At 41.2% G+C, this 19,297-nt stretch overlaps 1 protein-coding gene across 2 annotated transcripts; it reads right to left on the bottom strand.

Moving 5' to 3' along the window:
• Positions 1-5,086: 5,086 nt before the first annotated feature.
• mars2 (methionyl-tRNA synthetase 2, mitochondrial) lies at positions 5,087-15,263 on the bottom strand. 2 transcript variants are annotated; one of them, XM_048544616.2, is made up of 4 exons: positions 14,935-15,263; positions 12,105-12,439; positions 10,552-11,552; positions 5,087-7,231 (listed from the first exon to the last, which is right to left on the bottom strand). In XM_048544616.2, the coding sequence occupies exons 1-4, from the start codon at positions 15,230-15,232 to the stop codon at positions 7,228-7,230; spliced, it is 1,638 nt and encodes a 545-aa protein (XP_048400573.2). In that variant the 5' UTR covers positions 15,233-15,263; the 3' UTR covers positions 5,087-7,227. The 2 variants fall into 2 exon arrangements, with proteins under 2 accessions (XP_048400573.2, XP_048400572.2); XM_048544615.2 differs by lacking the exon at positions 5,087-7,231 and having other exon boundaries at positions 8,524-11,552.
• Between the last annotated feature and the right edge of the window lie 4,034 nt (positions 15,264-19,297).

Raw genomic sequence — 19,297 nt, 5'->3', positions numbered from 1 at the left:
CAATCATACGTGTTAGTAAGTGATAACTGATGACAACGACAAAAACAAAAGCTGAAATAAAAACAGAAAATATGAAATATTCACACGGGAGGAGAAAATAGAATTAATCAGATAGAGAGTTAATAGAGAACAATGACAATTCTTTCTTTGTGGATATTGTCCTGCTGTCCTGCTAACTATTTCTAGCATTCTCTAAAGAGCAAAGGTACTTGGATCTGTGCACTAAAGTAGTGCTAAACAAAAGGGAGGGCTCACGGCCGGCAAAGACTACACAGCACTGCTACGATCACTGTCAGCTACTATACTAAAGAAAACTGTATACAGTTAAGATATTGAAATGTAAATTAATCACATAGGGTTAGGGTCATTGATTGATTAATTGTCATGTGTACTGAAATATAGTGAAAAGTTTTGTTTGAGTGGGACAGAGATCACAGCAAGCAAAGGATGTACAGATCAAGAGACAGTAGGAACTGCAGATGCTGGAGAATCTGAGATAACAAGGTGTAGAGCTGGATAAACACAGCAGGCCAAGCAGCATCATAGGAGCAGGAAAGCTGACATTTTGGGCCTAGGCCCTTCTTCAGAAAATGTCTTACAGGCATACAGGTTACATTGCAGGCTATTTGAGGCTAGAATCCATTTAACAGTCTGATAACGGCTGGAATGAGGTTGTTCATGAACCTGCTCATTCATGTGTTCAGGCTTCTATATCTTTTGCCTGATGGAGGAGGTTGTAGTAGATCATTACTGCGTCATTGGACGTCTTTCTGCTTGCAGTGAGCTATGTAAATAGAGTCCATGGATGGAAGGTTGGCTTCTGTGATGATCTGGACTGGGACACCATCTTCTGTAGTTTGTTATAGTCCTGGGCACAGCAGTTGCCATACCAGACTGTTATGCACTCAGACAGTATGCTTTCAATGGTGCACCTGTAGAAGTTGGTGAGGGGCATTATGAACATAACAAATTCCTGAGCCGCCTGAGGAAGAAGAGGCATTGTTGTGCCTTCTTGACTGTCGCATTTACATGGGGAAGTGCAGGACAGGTCATCAGTTATCATCATTCTGAGGAACTTGATGCTCTTCTCTCTCTCAACCTCAGTTCCGTTGACATTGATGGGGGCAGGTTCTTTTTTTTCTGAAGAGGATGATCAGTTCTTTAGTTTTGCTGATGTTGAGGTGCAAATTGTTTTCATCGTAACACATCACAAAGCCCTCTACCTCCTTTCTGAATTTTGACTTATCGTTGTTAGACATCCATTCCACTATGGTGGTGTCATCAGCGATCTTGTGGATGGGCGGTCATTCAGAATTTGGCAACACAGTCGTAGATGTACAGGGAGTACAGTTGGGGGCTGAGGATGTATCTTTGGGCAGCTCTGGTGTTGAGTGTTATTGTGGAGGAGGAGCAGTTACTTATCCTCACTGATTGCGGCCTGTGGATCAGAAAGCTGACGATCCACACAGAGGGCAGAGCTGAGACCAAGGTCACACAGTTTTGAGATCAGCCTGGAGGGAATAGTGGTGTTGAAGTAGTCTGTAGTCAATGAGCAGGACTCTGACATAGGTGTCTTTGTTGTCTAGGTGTTCCAGGGATGAGTGCAGGGTTAGGGATGTGGCATCCTCTGTGGACCTTTTGTGTCAGTAGGCAAATTATAGGGGATTGGAGTCATTTGGGAGACTGGAGTTTTATTTTCAAACTAAGCAGAAAATCACTGCTGTCGCGGAGTTGGGAATAAAATAAAACTGCAAAGAAAAAAGGTGACAGGAGAGGACAGTGGCTATGAGAGTTGCTCTTTGTTTTGAGGTTATTTCTGTGCTCAGCTGCATTTACTGACTTTCCTGGGGCAGTAATTGCTATTTCTATAAATTTTGCATTGTTTTTGGAACTTTGTTTTAAATAGAGGGAACGAGAGACAGCAAACATGTGGCAAGATCAGCAATTGAAAAATTGCATAAGACTCCCTGACTGGCTTTTTAATCAAACAGCTGACCGAATATAGTTTCACAGTTGTCAGGCTGAGAAATTCCACAAAGGTCTGGAGATTGGTTTCACTTCCAGGTGAAAGATAACAGGGATGTTAAAAACATAATTATGACCATAGAATCCCCACAGTGTGGAAACAGACCCTTCAACCCAACAAGTCCACACTGACCCATCTCCTATAACTCACCTAAGCTCCACATCCCTGAACACTACAGGCAATTTAGCATGGCCAATCCACCTCACCTGTATATCTTTAGAATGTGGTAGGAAACCAAAGCATCCAGAGACAAGGGAGAATGTGCAAACTCCACACAGTCACCTGATGGTGGAATTGAACCCAGGTCCCTGGTGCTATGAAGCAGCAGTGCTAACCACTGAGCCACTGTGCCAGCCATGTTATTTGGTGCAAATGGTTTTAGAATCACTGAATCCCTACAATACAGAAAGAGGCCATTCAGCCCATCAAGTCTTCACTCAGCCAAGACTGGAATTGAACCCAGATCCCTGGTGCTGTGAAGCAGCAGTGCTAAACACTTAGTCACTGTACCATTCGCTAAGTGAAGCAAGAAACCTAGGCTCGTCTGGGAGTCGAAGCCAGGACCTCTTGCATATCCACCCTGTACAGTACTCTAAGTGAGGATCGTACCCCTCGACCAACAAGCCATGCCCTAAATAACATACCTACAACAATATAATTGAATAAATTGCACCACGCCATAGTTTGCCTCATGCATTTCTTATCTCACTTAGACTCCCTACAGTGTGGAAACAGGACCTCCAGCCCAACAAGTCCACAAAGACTCTTTGAGCCTCCCAGTAGACCCATCCCTGCTAATGTACACATCCCTGAACACTATGGGGAATTTAGCATGACCAATCAACCTAGCCTGCACATCTTTGGACAGTGGGAGGAAACCCACACAGACAAAGGGAGAATGTGCAAACTCCAGTTGCCCAAGAGTGGAGTTGAACGCAGGTCCCTGGTGCTGATGGGCAGCAGTGCAAACCAGAGCCACCTTGCCACCCCGCCACCCCATCTATACCACTAGTAATTAGTACAGCATAAGGCAGTAAAGTCTTCACCATAATCAGTCACCCTTGAGCACTTCAACCTCCTTGAAGTGTTTGTTATAGTGGCAATGTAGTGCCTACACAGAGAACCACAACCTTAAAATCCTGCTTTCCACATACAGTATATTGTCATTTGCAGTGCACCAATGATTCCTGTATGATGTGTAGAGTCACTAAGACTAACTTGATAGCAAAAATAAGAATGTATATGCTGGAAATCTGAAATAAGAGCTGAAATGCTAGGAACATCAAAATGAAAAGTGGCATCTGTAAACCTGCTTCTAAGAAACAGACATTGAATTGAAGACACTAACCTGTCTTCGCAGATACTGACTGACTCAGCTGGGTAGCACTTTATCTTTAATTTACTTTCTCAATATTGGCTTCAAGAAAATAATAGCGTATATCCAACAATATAATTTCGCAGCATTAAATCAGTCAAGGGTACATTTTAAAGCATTTTACAATGTGCATGAACACATATGACAACCATCAACCTTTTATGTTGACATTCAATGTTCAATCTATGTCAGCCTGTCATATGAAAGCTTGTCACATGAAAGTAAATAGCACATACTAATTTTTAATGCCCTGAATGGGAAAAGTAATCAGGCCTATATATAATCCTTTCATGTGGGTATAATATTTCTGAATACCTGGTCATGTATGTGTGGAACTGCAGGAGATGGGTGAGGTCCTCAATGAATATTTCTCCTCTGCGTTTAGCATGGAGAAAACATGATGACTTGGTAACTTGTTTAAAACACAGTCACATATCTGATCATGTGTAATATGTCTAGCTTGTACAGATACCATCTTTCCTCAGAATTAATCCCAATGATTTTATGGCCATGTCTGTTAGTTCTCATCTGAATACCCTAAAATTTGCCTATTGGGCCTCAAACTTTTCTTTCTATGCTTTTTGTTACTGACATAGACCATGTTTGCTGGCTTTGCCTCATGAGTGTTTCGCAGCTGATTAGTGCCTTCATTAATCCTAGCATCCAGGAAGCAACAGACTATCTTAGATCAAGGTGAACGGCTGCAGATATCTGACACCTGACTAGAGATCCCGTAACTATTATTTTCCCAGGGAAATTGGGCTCGCGTGGATGGATAGTTTGGTTGGCTTGGACCAGTTTGAGCGAAGGGCCCGTTCACATGCTGTAGGGCTCTATGACCCTCTCTGCCGCTTCTCAAAGGTGGGACAAATTTTTAAAAAGGCACAAGCAATTCAAAGAACATCAGTATGAAAAATCCTCTCTGAACCCTTAAATATAATTGGAAAATGCCAAAACGTTCAAACTTATTATTTAATACCCCCAGACTACACCCTTCTTCTATCATGACTTCCAAAAATAAGCTTAATACCCTTTGAAGGATTGTAAGGAGACTGCACTATCAACCAATCAGTTTATTTTAAGGTGAGGCTGAGGCTATCAGAACAATTTTAATCAGGAGGATGACAGAAATGAAGGTATTGAGCCCAAGTGGGAAGCTGGTGGGATGGAAGACTGTCAGAATAAAGCACAGCCTTTCAAATGTAGGTAGTGAAAATTACTTGAATCACTGTTTGGTTGGAAACAGGACTGAGGTTGGGAAAAATAAATAATGTTTTCTTACTGTGTTGTTCTTCAAATAACAAAACAGACTGTTGTTTTGTTAACCAAGTTGTTAATTTCTGAGAGTCAGTTCTAGTAAATTTACACAGTGCATGCCTCTAAGGAAGCTTATGAAATAAAATCTAAACTATCTAAAATTGTGAATAATACTCCACAGATCAGGCAGCACTTGCACAGACAGAAACAATTAACATGTCAGGTCAATGATCTTTCATCAGAACCCAAAAATGTTAGAAATGTACCAGCTTTTAAGCAAGTTGTGGCCAGAAATGAACTTGAAAACACAAGAGAACACAACGGGAATGTCTGTGATAGTGTGACAATATACCAGAACCATTTTATTTAGTATTTTTTGTTTATCTGTTCCAATCATTTTCCCAGGCTTTCTGCAAACTGCAATTTTTGCTTGGAAGGAAGTTTAATTGTGTAGACGTTTCTTACAACCATGATTGGTGATGTAACGTATAATTTAAAGACAACAAGTATCCGATACTCCATTACTGGCAGCAGCAGCCAATATTTTCCTCTGTTACACTTTATAATCCAATTAGTTTTCAAACCAAGTATTGATTCAAGTCATGTGAAGGTACAGGATATATGATAGTCCTCCATTATTATCCCAACCTTAAATTTGCTACTTTAATCTCTAACTACAATCTCTGTTGATCCATTTAGCTTGATCACAGGTACAAAAAAAATCTGTCCAATACAGCACATAAATGTTTCTTTTAACATACAGATGATCTTTGTGTGAAACAAACACAGACTATGGTAGTCATAATTTACAGTGCATTTAAGGATAATCATTTTCAGAACTCCAGCCATTGATTTGTGAACTACTGCCATCTAGTGCAGTAAAATTGATCTAAAACATCCAAAAGTACGAGCGTTGATTCTTGAGAAGCAAAAAAGACAGACTTTTAATCATCATGCTTGTTCCATGTTTAAGTGAATTCTGAAAGAGGACTCAAATACAGCATCAGATGCAGTTCTACTCCTCCATTTTTTTGGAACAATAAATTAACGCTGCTTCCTAATAATTACAAATTATCACGACAGGACAACCTGCACCCTTAACCTAGGTCAACTGGATGCATGGCATGAAAGCACAATGAGTCCAGTGTACAAAATGCTGATTGTCTTGGTTATGCACAGCTAGGTTAGTAAGTTCACTATTTTCAGTTTTAGGAAATTTAGCATTATACATCCTGAATTAGATAATTGAGAGATACAGGAATAGTACAGAAAGGTGAAGTTGAGGTAAAAGTTCAGCCATTTCTCACCAGTTCTAGAAATGCAATTTGCACATCAAGTGAGAACAATGACTGATTTGATTCAACCTTGCTTACTGTGACAAACTAAATTGCCACTAAATGACGACCATATTAGGGTAACAGCACAGCTAAGACTCCACAGTAGGGGAAGAATGCAGGTTTGATCCTAGCATTCACTTGGTTTCCAATTTGAGTGGGAAGAGGGGCAAATAGCTCACTCTAAACAGTGCCTTGCAACCCTCAGAAAATGCCTGAGGAGAACAGAAGAAAAATAAATAGTGCAATGAGTCTTTTTTAAAAAAAAATCAGAAGGATCTGGTGGACTGGCATGGCAATGTACCAGGACAATGAATACAATAACTTAGCTTGACAAACTTAAAAACTATCCAGAAATTAAGTGCCAAGTTAATGAAATGAAATGGACTTTAAATTATATAAAATTATCATCAACACACAAGTACAAGTAGAGTCGTATTGTAGAAAGGATTGTACTGCACTGACACTGTAACAGCTCCTGAAATGGTAAAGACGTGTCAACACAGACCTATTCATTCACCTCACAAAGCCATTTTGGAAAAGATTTAGGATCAGTGAACCGACTATAAATAAAGTGACAACAGTATAAAAGAAGCAGTTGATTGAAGAGTAGTTTGTATTATTTATTATACAGTTATTTCTGTTAAAACACTTAAAAATCGGTGTGGCAAAGCATTTGGGGTCTAAAATGTCCATGTTTTGAATTATTTGGGAAATCCAGTATGTTTCTCTTACCCTGAACATCCACCAATCCAGGAAATATCATCAGCTTGAATAGATCTAACACCAAGTTTCCGAATGCAAGTAGTAGCTGAAATTATGCTCATTTACATACCAACTGCACAAAAGCACAACAGACGACATCAGTGGTGGTACATCTACAAGGCTGAGTGGTTTGTGCATACCAAGTGTCTAGATGTGTTTGCGTAATTCCTTCAGCTATATGGACTGATTGCTTCATGGTCATCCATTCCCAATCAAAGAACACAGCAGTTAGTAAAGTCCAGAGCACATTTCAGTCAAAGCAGCATTTATTTCTTAGTAGTATGCAATGGTTGCTTTGAGGACTGTAACAAGGACCAACTTCATACGTCTCAACTGTGCAGTGGCAGAAAAAAATTTGTGAAAATAATAGTTATGGGATTCTCTAGTCAGGGGACAAATATCTGTAGCCATTGACATCGATCTAAGATAGTCTGTTGCTTCCTTGATGCCAGGATTAATGAAGGCACTGATCAGCTGCAAAACACAAACATGGTCTATGTCAGAAACAAACAGCATAGACAGAAAGAAAAAAGTTAGGCTCAAGAGTCAAATTTTAGGGTATTAAGAGGAGAACTAACAGACACACCAATAATATCATTGAGAACAATTCTGAGGAAAGATGGTATCTGTATAAGCTAGACAATTACACGTGATCAGATATGTGACTAAATGTCTTAAACAACTTGGCAGATGACGATGAAAACCAAGAGGTTATTTCAGAGGAAAAACAGGTTGCACAAAGAGCTGGCCAAGACAGATGGCAATAAAGCAATAACTTGGAATTAAGTGAAGTTAGACAGATTGGAGAAAGATCCAAATTTAGATTTATATTTTCAAATTAACCTGTTCAGGGACAGTATGACATACCTCTGGAGCAAGTGGGACTTGAACCTTTGCCTTCTGGCTTAAGAGGTTAACACACCACTACTGTGCCACAAGAATCCTTCCAATCTGGGTTTATGATACTTGTGAATACAAGTGTGGTAAATGGGTTTAGTAAGCTCTCAGATCGTCATAATATTGCTTACATAATGGCAATGAAGAACTGCCTCAAAAATGGACAGACCTGGGTATTAAGCACTCCACATACAAAGTGTTCAACAATAAAGGGTGAAAATATGCTGGATGGATGGCTGTATTAAAAACAAAACATATGCTGGATAGTAAGAGGATGCCTTTGAATGATCAAAGAACAGAATTAATTTAGGTACAACTAAAATAACAGATCTTCATACTACAGGCTGTATTCTATAACCCACCAACTTCATGGAATCCAGAGTGGAAGCAGGCCATTCGGCCCATTGAGTCCACCATGACTCTGAAGAGCAGCCCACGCAGTATCCCCAAATTTCCCATAGCTAATCCATCCAACCTGCACATCCCTGGAAACCATGGGTTATTTAGAACGGTCACTCCACCTAACCTGCACATCTGTGGACTGTGGGTGCACTTAGAGGAAACCCACACAGACACAGGGAGAATGTGCAAACTCCACACAGCTGCTGGAATTGAACCTGGATCCTTGACACTGTGAGCCAGAAATGCTAACCACAGAGCCACTGTGCTGCTTTATTTGGGAGAAAGATAGACAGCATTAAATTTGCAAGCTAGTTACAAAGAAATGCAAAATCTGTACTGGGATAACAAAGTGTGAAGGTGGATGAACACAGCAGGCCAAGCAGCATCTTAGGAGCACAAAAGCTGATGTTTTGGGCCTAGACCCTCTGAAGGGTCAGCTTTTGTGCTCCTAAGATACTGCTGTGGCCTGCTATGTTCATCCAGCTTCGCACTTTGTTATCTCAGATTCTCCAATATCTGCAGTTCCCATAATCTCTGATCACAAAATCTGTACCTTTGTCCTGACAGTAGTCATGCAAGGAAAGGAGTTTCAGTAATGAGCTTGTATTTTTTGAATCAGTATGCTGTTTGTTTAACAAGGGAGAAGACATTGCTAGATTTGATTCTACATCAGAGTTTAGTCGCAGTACAAAAACGTTGAGGAGCACAGTACCACTGTTTTAGGTTAGTTATTGAAAAGGAGCAGCAGCAAATCTGAACAAAAATCATTAATTGGAAGAGGCTCAACTTTTACAAGAGCAAATCTTGCCCAGATAAAAAGTTATAAACAGGGTAAAAACTATAATGGAACAACAGGAAAGCCTTTGAGCAGGAGATGATTTGGTTTTTAGACAAGGTACATCCCCTAGAAGATAGGCAGTACAATGTCAGAGCTCACTAGTTGATCAGACATACAGAATAAGAGGAGGCTAATACTGTTCATAAGTGATAGACATTCAAAAAGATGATTAATAAAATGTTACATAAGAAACTGGCAGTAAAGCTGAATCCAGTCAATTGAATGTAGAGTGGTAATGTGGATTTGTTGTTACTTGACTGGTAGGAAATAAACAGCCATGGATATGGTTCTTTTTTGGATTGGTGGGACTTAATGGGGGGGCGGAGGGGGGTGGTGGCTTCTCACCCACAGGATCAGCACTCAGCTTAGTCCTCATCCAGAGAGGGTACTATTTCAAAACCTGGAAATAACAAAACACTTGGTAGTATAGTGAGCCGTGAGAGGACAGAAGTAGACTTCAATTGGACATAAGGCAGACATGGTACAGAAGTTTAATGCAGAGGCAGATTTTGATAGTGAGAATGACAACAATGCAAAGGATACAACTGTACAAGAGCTACAGGAGCCAAGGAACCTGGGAATATATATATACACACACACACACACACACACACACAAAAAATGTCAAAGGTGGCAGGTTGAGAAAGCGATTCAAAAAGGCAAAGAAAAGCTTGGATTTCATGAAAGGAGGAACAGATGTAAAATCAAGTTTTAATGAACGTTTATAAAAGACAAATTTGGCTTCTATTGGAGTAATTTGTTCAATTCTGGGCATTACAATCCAGGAAGATTAAAGTAGCAATAGAGAAAGTGCAGTAAAGATTTGCAAGAATTATTCCAGGGTAAGGAATTCTACAGTATGCATAGAGGTAAGAGCTGTGTTTGCTGTTCTGAGAAGACTTCGGGGAGATCTGACAAAGGTGATCAAAAATCACGAGAGATGTCCAGATAGCGTGGATAGGGAGCAACTGTTGCTACCAGAAGCTGCAAATGAACCACAGTACACTAAAGTGAAAAACATAAGTTCTATAGGCATCACAAGGAAAAATCTCTCTAAAACACACAGTGAGCATTTAGGATTTGGAATTCATAGCATGAAAGTGTAGTGGAGGCAAATTCTACCATGGATTTCTAAAAGGGAGATTATTTGGAGGAAAAAAAAAAGTCTGCAGTGCTACAAGGAAAAGGCAGGAAAGTGGAACTAGCTGAATTGCTCTTGTGGAGTGCTCACATGGATATAATAGGCCAAAAAGGCTGCCTTCTTGGCTGTAAAGATTCCAGGAAAGCCAATGATTTTATAAATCTATTAAACTTGAGAAACATTTGTCATTGTATGTACAGAATATTTTATATTAACATTATTGTATTATAACACTGAAAGCACTATCACTGACAACATATCTGCACTATGATTAGGATGTTAGCAACATGTGGATGAAATTTAGTGGTTTATATTCATTTTAGAACATGTTGCATTTTCTTCATTTTCCAATTGCCTTGATCTTTGCTTTGTGTTTTATCAGTCCTTTCTAATCTGTTAAACAGGAGTCCTGTATCAGGCCCCAATTTTCTTCCCTCAAAAAGGCATAAGTTATCATGATATTTGGCCAAGAAGTTCAATTGTCTCCACTTGCGTTCCTGCAGTCCAACAGCCAACCTTGAAAGTAATCTGTCAGCAATTGTTGGGATCACTGGCTGCAAGAGGATTCCATAAATACGTAAGCACTCCAAAGTGACATGAAGTATTGTATTCAACCAGCAACAATCTTCAGTGCTTTTTCGGTCAAGTTTCCAGGGAGCATGCCGTTGGAAAAAGCCATTGGTTAACCGAATGCAAAAACTGATAGCTTCCAGAGCTTTATAAATTTGAAACTTTTCAAAGCAATGTTCAACTTCCAAAGGTAGTTGTTCAACCAGTTGGATCATTTTGTAATCCTCAGTTGTTGCTCTGCTTGAATTACCCACATGTGGTATTTTAGGAAAACAGCGGTTTGAAAAATAAGAGTAGATTTGGTCAGGATTCATGCGTGTGCCTGTACACCGGTTAAGGAGGCCTCCCAATGCATCTGCAAGCTCTGCATTTAGAACCTTAAGCACTTTATCATCATAATAGTCACAGTCTGTTTCTGGCACACCTTGCCGCAGCAAAAAATATCTGAAGCCATCAGCAGTGTATACAGAAAATCGTTGCATGGGATCAACAACATTCCCAAGGCTTTTGGACATCTTCTGGCCATTGACTGTCCAATGCGAATGTACACATATTTGCTTTGGTAATTGCAGACCAGCTGCCATCAGGAAAGCCGGCCAATATATAGCATGGAATTTAAGAATATCTTTCCCAACAATGTGATGTACTCTAGGCCACAAATGATTGTGATCCTTTGGATAACCTGCTACAGTAAGGTAATTAACTAAGGCATCTAGCCATACATAAATTGTTTGTGTTGAATCTCCAGGAACTGGGATGCCCCATTTCAAACGGTTCCTCTGTCGGGACACTGATAAGTCTGGTATTTCTTCCTGGAGCCAATGGACAACAATATGATAAAATTTTTCAGGATATATTGCATGTGGATTCTCCTTCAACCAATCTAACAACATTTGTCTGAACTCAGACAGCCTGAACACGTAGTTTTTTTCTTTAGTCCATTCTACCTGCAGATTAGAAACACACCGTTTAGAACAGACGTATTTCAAAAGATAAGAAACAGCTTCAGTTTTCCCCAGCAAATGGATTTCAAGCTTTTGATTAAATAAAGTGCTCCTTGTGGACAGACTAAAATATATTTGCATAGATGAAAAAGTCACCTCTATTAAAGGCACCTGGCATCCAACGACAAAATGTTTTTCCCCCACATTGAGAGCACACAAAGATTACAAATGCAGTAACAACAATATACTGCTGCAAAGCATGATCTTTCAAGATTAGACTAAGGCACATTTTTGGGACAGGGCAGAAGCAAGGTTTATTCGTCAACAAGCTCATTAATACCACTTAAAGCATTACAGAAATAAAAAATAGACAACATTCCATAGACTGAAAATGCTGATCTTCACACAGCAATGTATTGAATGGCCAAATATATTATTCCTATCTGTTCACATCTATCCCAGAGTATTGATCCCAAATAACGCTCCTATAAGAGGCAGTACTGATCAGAGTTGAACTTGCATGATATTCTTAGGAAGTCTTTCCCATACATTTACCTTATGTCCACTTTCCAAAGATACTTTAATAATATTCCCATTGGAGTCCTTTCTTTCCACAACTTGTGAATCAGACAGGAATGTCTCATCTGGAACAGAATACCATCCCTCATATGTCCCTTGGTAAAGATACCCTTTCTCACGCAAGACACACCAAAAATGTTGGACAGCATTTTTGTGACGTTCTTCTGTGGTTCGAATGTAATCTGTGTATGAAACTAGGGATTGTTGGAACAACGTCTTAAACTCCTTGGACACTCTGGAACAGAATTCCAGTGGGGCTTCAGCTGTAGCATCTGCAGCTTGTTGAATCTTCAGGCCATGCTCATCTGTCCCTGAAATGAATTGTAAAGTGGAGATATAAGATTACTTAGCATTGTATAGGGTAGCTATCAACATCAGAATACATAGTTGTCCAGAGTTAGCTGTCAGTGATAAAATAATTGGTTTAGCTGGTCACCTTCATCACAACTTGCAACAGACTTTTCAGCAGCATCTAATTTCCCAGACTTCTCTGTTTAAGTGCAGCACCCTCTACTGAGATCCAATAACGAAGCAAGCAATGGGGAAGCTCAATGAGCTCAAAGCATCTTCATTGAAACACTGTCCACAAAACGGAAAATAAATTATATTTTAAGTCATGCAAAATTATAGTTTGGAAATATAGAGGAGGTTAAGGGAGAGAGATAAAAACAATCAGAAAAAGTCAATTTTGGATAGAACAACAGTTTGATGTGGGAGTACAGATAACATCAGTCACTAAAAAGGTACAACATACATTGGCAAGGCTATAAGCAAACCAAGCATGAGGTCTTATTTCAAGAGGGCATAGGTAAAAAAGTATAGAAATTATGCTAAACCTGCATCAAATTTCTGTTAGACCAGTCTTTAAAAGCGTATTGATTGCAGTTCTGGTCTCTATACTATAGACAGGATTTGGAGACCTTGGAGAGGGTGCAGGGGATGTTTACAAGAATGATACCAGAAATGCATGGATATATGTATCTGGAAAGTATTGACTGAGTGGGCCTCTTTTCTCTTGTGATAAAAAGAGAAGGGTTGGTCTAGTAGTGGTCATTAAAAGTGAAAATTTTTGATACAGTAGATAGAAAGAAAATCTCCTCTGTGGAAAAAAGGCCACTACTATAGGATAGCCAGCAAGAAAGCCAAGAGAATTCAGAGAAAAAATAAACAACTTCACTCAAAGAGTGGTAATATTGTGGGTCTCAATGCCACAGAGTCTGAGAATAGCTTACATTCAATGAGAAACTTGACAACAATAAGAGAGTGAAAGAAATAGCTGGTTATCTCGATTGGTTCAGTTGAGAAAAGATGGGAGGGGGTTTGAATGCATCATAAATACCAGCACATGATGTGTTTCTCCGCTACCCTTTTTGATCCTATTACTGTTAATAAGTTTGCATGAATAAAATTAATTCTTCAGACACAGGAGGGATAGTTTATCAATAATTTTCAATTACAGGTCAAGAATATTTTCTGATGCTAACATTTAAAACTGTCTTTACTCCAGAACCAGCTGGTGATTTCAGCATTGAGTCTATTGAAAAGAACTGTAAATACACATCCTGGGAGGAACACAGTACTGCTGATACCAATTCATTTGACAACACATGTCAAACCAATGGTATCCAACATGTAGTACAAGAGCAGCAGACACATGTAAATATCATAGATAATGGGAACTGCAGATGCTGGAGAATTCCAAGATAATAAAATGTGAGGCTGGATGAACACAGCAGGCCAAGCAGCATCTCAGGAGCACAAAAGCTGACGTTTCGGGCCTAGACCCTTCATCAGAGAGGGGGATGGGGAGAGGGAACTGGAATAAATAGGGAGAGAGGGGGAGGCGGACCGAAGATGGAGAGTAAAGAAGATAGGTGGAGAGAGTGTAGGTGGGGAGGTAGGGAGGGGATAGGTCAGTCCAGGGAAGACGGACAGGTCAAGGAGGTGGGATGAGGTTAGTAGGTAGATGGGGGTGCGGCTTGGGGTGGGAGGAAGGGATGGGTGAGAGGAAGAACCGGTTAGGGAGGCAGAGACAGGTTGGACTGGTTTTGGGATGCAGTGGGTGGGGGGAGGAAGAGCTGGGCTGGTTGTGTGGTGCAGTGGGGGGAGGGGACGAACTGGGCTGGTTTAGGGATGCAGTAGGGGAAGGGGAGATTTTGAAACTGGTGAAGTCCACATTGATACCATATGGCTGCAGGGTTCCCAGGCGGAATATGAGTTGCTGTTCCTGCAACCTTCGGGTGGCATCATTGTGGCAGTGCAGGAGGCCCATGATGGACATGTCATCAAGAGAATGGGAGGGGGAGTGAAAATGGTTGGCGACTGGGAGGTGCAGTTGTTTGTTGCGAACTGAGCGGAGGTGTTCTGCAAAGCGGTCCCCAAGCCTCCGCTTGGTTTCCCCAATGCAGAGGAAGCCGCACCTGCACATCTGCCAATGTGGTATACTGCATCCACTGTACCCGGTGCGGCTTCCTCTACATTGGGGAAACCAAGCGGAGGCAGTGCAACCAACAGTAACCTCCCAGTTAGTTCCAATCATCGGGTAGCAGAGGAAGAGTTACGTTTTGGTATCAACCCTGCAATTAGCTCTGTGAAGTTTTGTGTACAAACTAAACTGTTACAAAGCTTGTGGGAAACCTCCACGCAATGTTTTATCCGCCAAATGAGTAGGAATTAAAAACTAAAATGTGGAAACTCTGGATATAAAACTGCGTCAGCATCCACCGTTCAATAATCTGGATGTTGGAGCTAGACCCTGTCGGCACAGTTCACCCGCCAACGAGCTGCTGCTTCCCCTTCCCCGCACCTGTTGCAAACTTGACTTCATGTCCGCGCAAAATCCTGGAGCGGTACAAGGCGTCGGCCAGCACCGCCGAGTACAGGTGGCCGATGTGGGGAGTCGCATTCACATAGAAGATCGGGGTGGTGATGAGGGAAGGGCCCGAACGGCGGATAGAAGGAATACGGACAGGCCAAGGAGTGACAGCGGGCCGGTCCGGGGCCAGGAGGTAGCCAAGGACCCGCCCGTTGCCAGGGGCCAGCCAGGGCCGCCGAGAGCCGAGAGACGACAGGAACACGGCCTGCCGGGATACCGGACCCCTCATCCCGGGAATAAGCGGTACGATACCGCCACCGGCCAACTCCGCGCATGGGCACTACCCGGGCCTTAGCACGCATGCCCCATCCGCGCGAATGTTCCCTTTGCGCATGCCCACTCGTAGCCAGTCACCCCTTAGGTCTTGACAGCCAATCAGAACTCAAATCTCGAAATGAGGCGGATGATGCGGGAAATTTGAAACTCAAGACTTGCCGGCAGGTCTGGTAGCATTTATGTAGACTAAGCAGAATTCATGTTTCAGGTCCGGCTCTGAAGAATCATTGGACTCGAAACATTAACTCTTCTTCGTCTCTGCAGATCCTGCCAGACCTGCTCAGTTTCTTCAGCAATTTCTGTTTTCGAATTTCAGTCTCACTTGCCTTCCAGATGCTGCTTCAGGCCATTCTCCACATACAGTACTAAAGCACAGGGATAGACTGGATCTTGCCTTTCTCTCCAAAAACCTGCAACATAGAAAGGTCCCATCTCCTCCCACCAGGCAGACAATTTTCCCAAAATCCTGGTACACAGAAAGATGCCAAATCGTCCCACCAGGCACTCCTCCTCCCCAAAATCCAACATCTTATTTCACTTGGTGCTTGTCCACTTCCCTTCAAAAGCTACAATAAAATCTGACTCCAACACACTCTCCGGCAATGTAATCTGAATCTTGATCATTCACTAAGTCAAAAAAATGTTTTCCTTATTGTCTCTGACATTTTTGCTAATCACTTTAAAACATGGCTCTGAAGTCAATTCACATCTGTTCTTATCCACTCTTTTAAGAGAGAGGTAGTGTAGCACTGTGGGCAGCAGACCTGCTTCTGAGCCCGGGGCTCCAAGTTCAAGTCCCACTCCTGTTGATACATTTTCAGTGTAGCCAAATCTTTAATCCAGCGTGCTGATGGCAGGTGATAAATGGTCACATCCCCAATTAGCCATGCCTGATGTGATGTGGCATCCCTCACACTGGCAATCAGCTAAGGACCTGTTCAAAGAACAACTAGATGGTTTGTGAAGAAGGGTCTAGGCCCGAAACATCAGCCTTCCTGCTTCTCTGATGCTGCTTGTCCTGCAGTGTTCATCCAACTCTACAAATTGTTATCTCAGATTCTCCAGCATCTGCAGTTCCTACCATCTCCGAAACGAGTTGAGCACCTCGATTTTGGGAACCTCTTTCAAATCACCTTTCAACCTCCACTTTAAAGGAGAAGGGCCCAGCTTCTTCAATTTATCTACCAATCATATTATGTTGTTGTTTAATGGATTCAATTGATCGACATCACTGGACTTTTTTTTAAACCATGCTTCCATAACACCATAAGAAATAGCAGCAGGAGTCAGCTATTCAGCCCCTTAAGCCTGCTCTGCAATTTAAATAGGAACATGGTTGATCCAAAATTCCTCCCATTCACTTTCCAGACCCTTCCTCATAACTCTTGACTTCCTGATCAAGAATCTATCTCAGCCTTAGTTATAGACCAGGGCTTCACAGCTTTGACAAGGAGTTCCAAAAACCGAAACCCCAGAGAAGAAATTCCTCATCACAGTCTTAAATTCACACCCCTTTATTTGAGACTATGCCCTCCTAGTCCTAGACTTTCCCTTAAGGGAAAACGTCTTCTCAGTATTTACCTGTCAAGTCCCTCAAGGATCCAATTTGTTTCAATGAGATCACCTCATTCTTCTAAATAAATGAGTAGAGTCCGAAACTGTTTGGCCTTTGTATATAAGGCAATTCCTCCACAGCAAGCATCATCCTAACGAACTTTCTCTGAACGGCCTCCAAAGAAATCATATCTTTCCTTAAATAAGAGGATGAAAATTGCTCACAGTACTCTTGCTATGGTCTCATTAGCACCCTGTACAGTTGCAGTAATACTTCCCTACTCTTCTACTCTATCCCTTTGAAATAAGTGCCAACATTTCATAAACATTCCCGATTACCTGCTGCACTGTTCAGTGTTTTATTTATAAGTACCCCAAGTCCCTTTTTGAAGCTTGATGCAGTTTTTTTTATTGTTCTTTTGTTCTCTTCCAAAATGAAGAACTTCACATTTTCCTATGTTATACTACATATATCAACTTTTTGCCCTCTCACTTAACCTATCAGTATCTCTCTGTAAACTATTTTTGTATTTTCTACGAAGTTGGCTACAGTATGTTCCCTTCCCTCCTCCAAGTCAATAATAAATACCATAAACAGTTGCATCCCAGCACTGATCCCTGCAGAACCTCACTGGCCACAGCTCATGAACCTGGAAAAGGACTCTTTATTCCTACTTGCTCTTTCCAGTCAATAAACCAATTCTCTATCCATGCCAATTTGCTGCCTACAACACTATTGACTCTTATTTGCTGACCACCTTTTGAGGTACATTTTCAACTTCCTTCAGGAAGTCCACATACAATGCATCTTGATATCGACTGGTTCCCCTCTGGTTAAGAGCTCAAAAAAAAATCTAGTAAGTTAGTCAGACATGAGTCCCAAACCATGCTGTTTGTGCTTAACTTTCTAAATGTTCTGCTATCAACTTCTTAACACACCACCATCTACATCAACAGAGCAGAGTTCGAGAGGGTTGAGAGCATCAAGTTCCGAAGCGTGATAACTGACCACATGTCCTGGACTTACCATGTAGATGCAATGGTCAGGAAAACTCTTCTTCCTCAGGCGGCTCAGGAAATTTGGCATGTCCAGAAAGTTCTACACCAACTTTTACAGATTCAAAGCATAATGTCCAACTGCATAACAGTCTGGTATGGCACTGCTCTGCCCAGGACTGTAGGAAACTGCAGAAGGTTGTGTGCACAGCCCAGACCATTACAGAAGTCAACCTCCCATCCATGGACTCTATTTACACATCTGTTTGCTGCAGGAAGACTGCCAGCAAAGGCCTATCGCACCCTACTAAAGCTCTCCTGCAAGTTCAATCAGGCAGAAGATACAGAAGCCTGAACACAGGTTCAAGAACAGCTTCTTCCCTGCTGTTATTAGGCTGATGAATGGACTCGGGAACTTCAAATAATGCTTATGTTATGATCAGCCCAGAACACAGTGCAACCTAATGCTTTACTTTGTCTAAGTCCTTTTTCCACCCTACGATCTACTTGTATTGCTTGCAAACAAAGTTTGCACTGTAATTAGATATAGGTGATAAAAATTCAAAAATCAACCAACAATTGATTCTAATAGATGATATGACAATTGGCCTATAGTTACCCACATGTTGAATAGGAGTTTTCTTATCCTCTAGCACGTCTCCAGAATCCACTGATTTTGGAAAATTACTGTGACAACTACAAAAAGCTAAATTGTACTAGTAGGATTGTGTTTGTGATAATTGAATCAAAGTAGCAGAAAAAGGCACCATTTGGTCCATCATGACTGCAGTGGATTGAAGTGTTTGAGGCCAAGTAGACCAGATACAGATATCAAATCATACATTACAAAGCTTTGGAATTGTAGGTGACCATTTGTATGCTTAGCCCACAGCAATTCCACACAGACACAAAAGTGGTTGAAGAGCTAACACTTGCTATTTTGATGGGTCTCAAGTCTGGCACACTCAAAAATGAAGATCAAGGAACAATTATAAATACAGAGGCAGCAACCTGCCAGACTTCCCCACTGTGGCAGCATTGATTGATCAGTGATTGATGGAGTATTGATTAGTAAGTTCCATAACAAAGAAAACCTTAAGACTACAGGATAGTCAGATGGGCAAAACAATAGCAAATGGAATTTAATCCCAAGTGAGGTGATGCATTTGAGGAGGACTAGGAGGTAATGAGTACATGAAAGTTAAGACCCCAGGAAATATAGAGACTATCAGAGGGGTGTGCATGTCTTTGACAATACTAAGACAGGTGGTTAAGGTAGCACATGGGATACTCGCCTTTAATTAGTCAAGGCACTAAAAAAAAACAGCAGAGAGGCTACAATGGAGATTTAAGAAATTAGTTAGCCCACAACTGTGGCAATGTGCAGTTTTAGTCACTACATTATAGAAAGGCTGTAATTTCATCACTAGGGTGAAAATGTTCCAGCTATAGGAATAGATTTGGTGTG

Source organism: Stegostoma tigrinum, chromosome 15 (genome assembly GCF_030684315.1).
Source record: "Stegostoma tigrinum isolate sSteTig4 chromosome 15, sSteTig4.hap1, whole genome shotgun sequence".
Taxonomy (NCBI): domain Eukaryota; kingdom Metazoa; phylum Chordata; class Chondrichthyes; order Orectolobiformes; family Stegostomatidae; genus Stegostoma; species Stegostoma tigrinum.
The sequence above is the reverse complement of the archived record's forward strand: the minus strand, read 5'-3'. Positions and strand labels throughout refer to the sequence as shown.

Excerpts from the sequence above, each read along its gene's own strand:
- mars2 (XM_048544615.2), bottom strand. The coding sequence starts at position 15,232 with ATGAGGGGTCCGGTATCCCGGCAGGCCGTGTTCCTGTCGTCTCTCGGC. Across the intron at positions 12,440-14,934 it reads TGAAGTCAAGTTTGCAACAG|GGACAGATGAGCATGGCCTG; the intron begins GTGCGGGGAAGG and ends AATTCATTTCAG. Across the intron at positions 11,553-12,104 it reads CTTTGGAAAGTGGACATAAG|GTAGAATGGACTAAAGAAAA; the intron begins GTAAATGTATGG and ends TCTAATCTGCAG.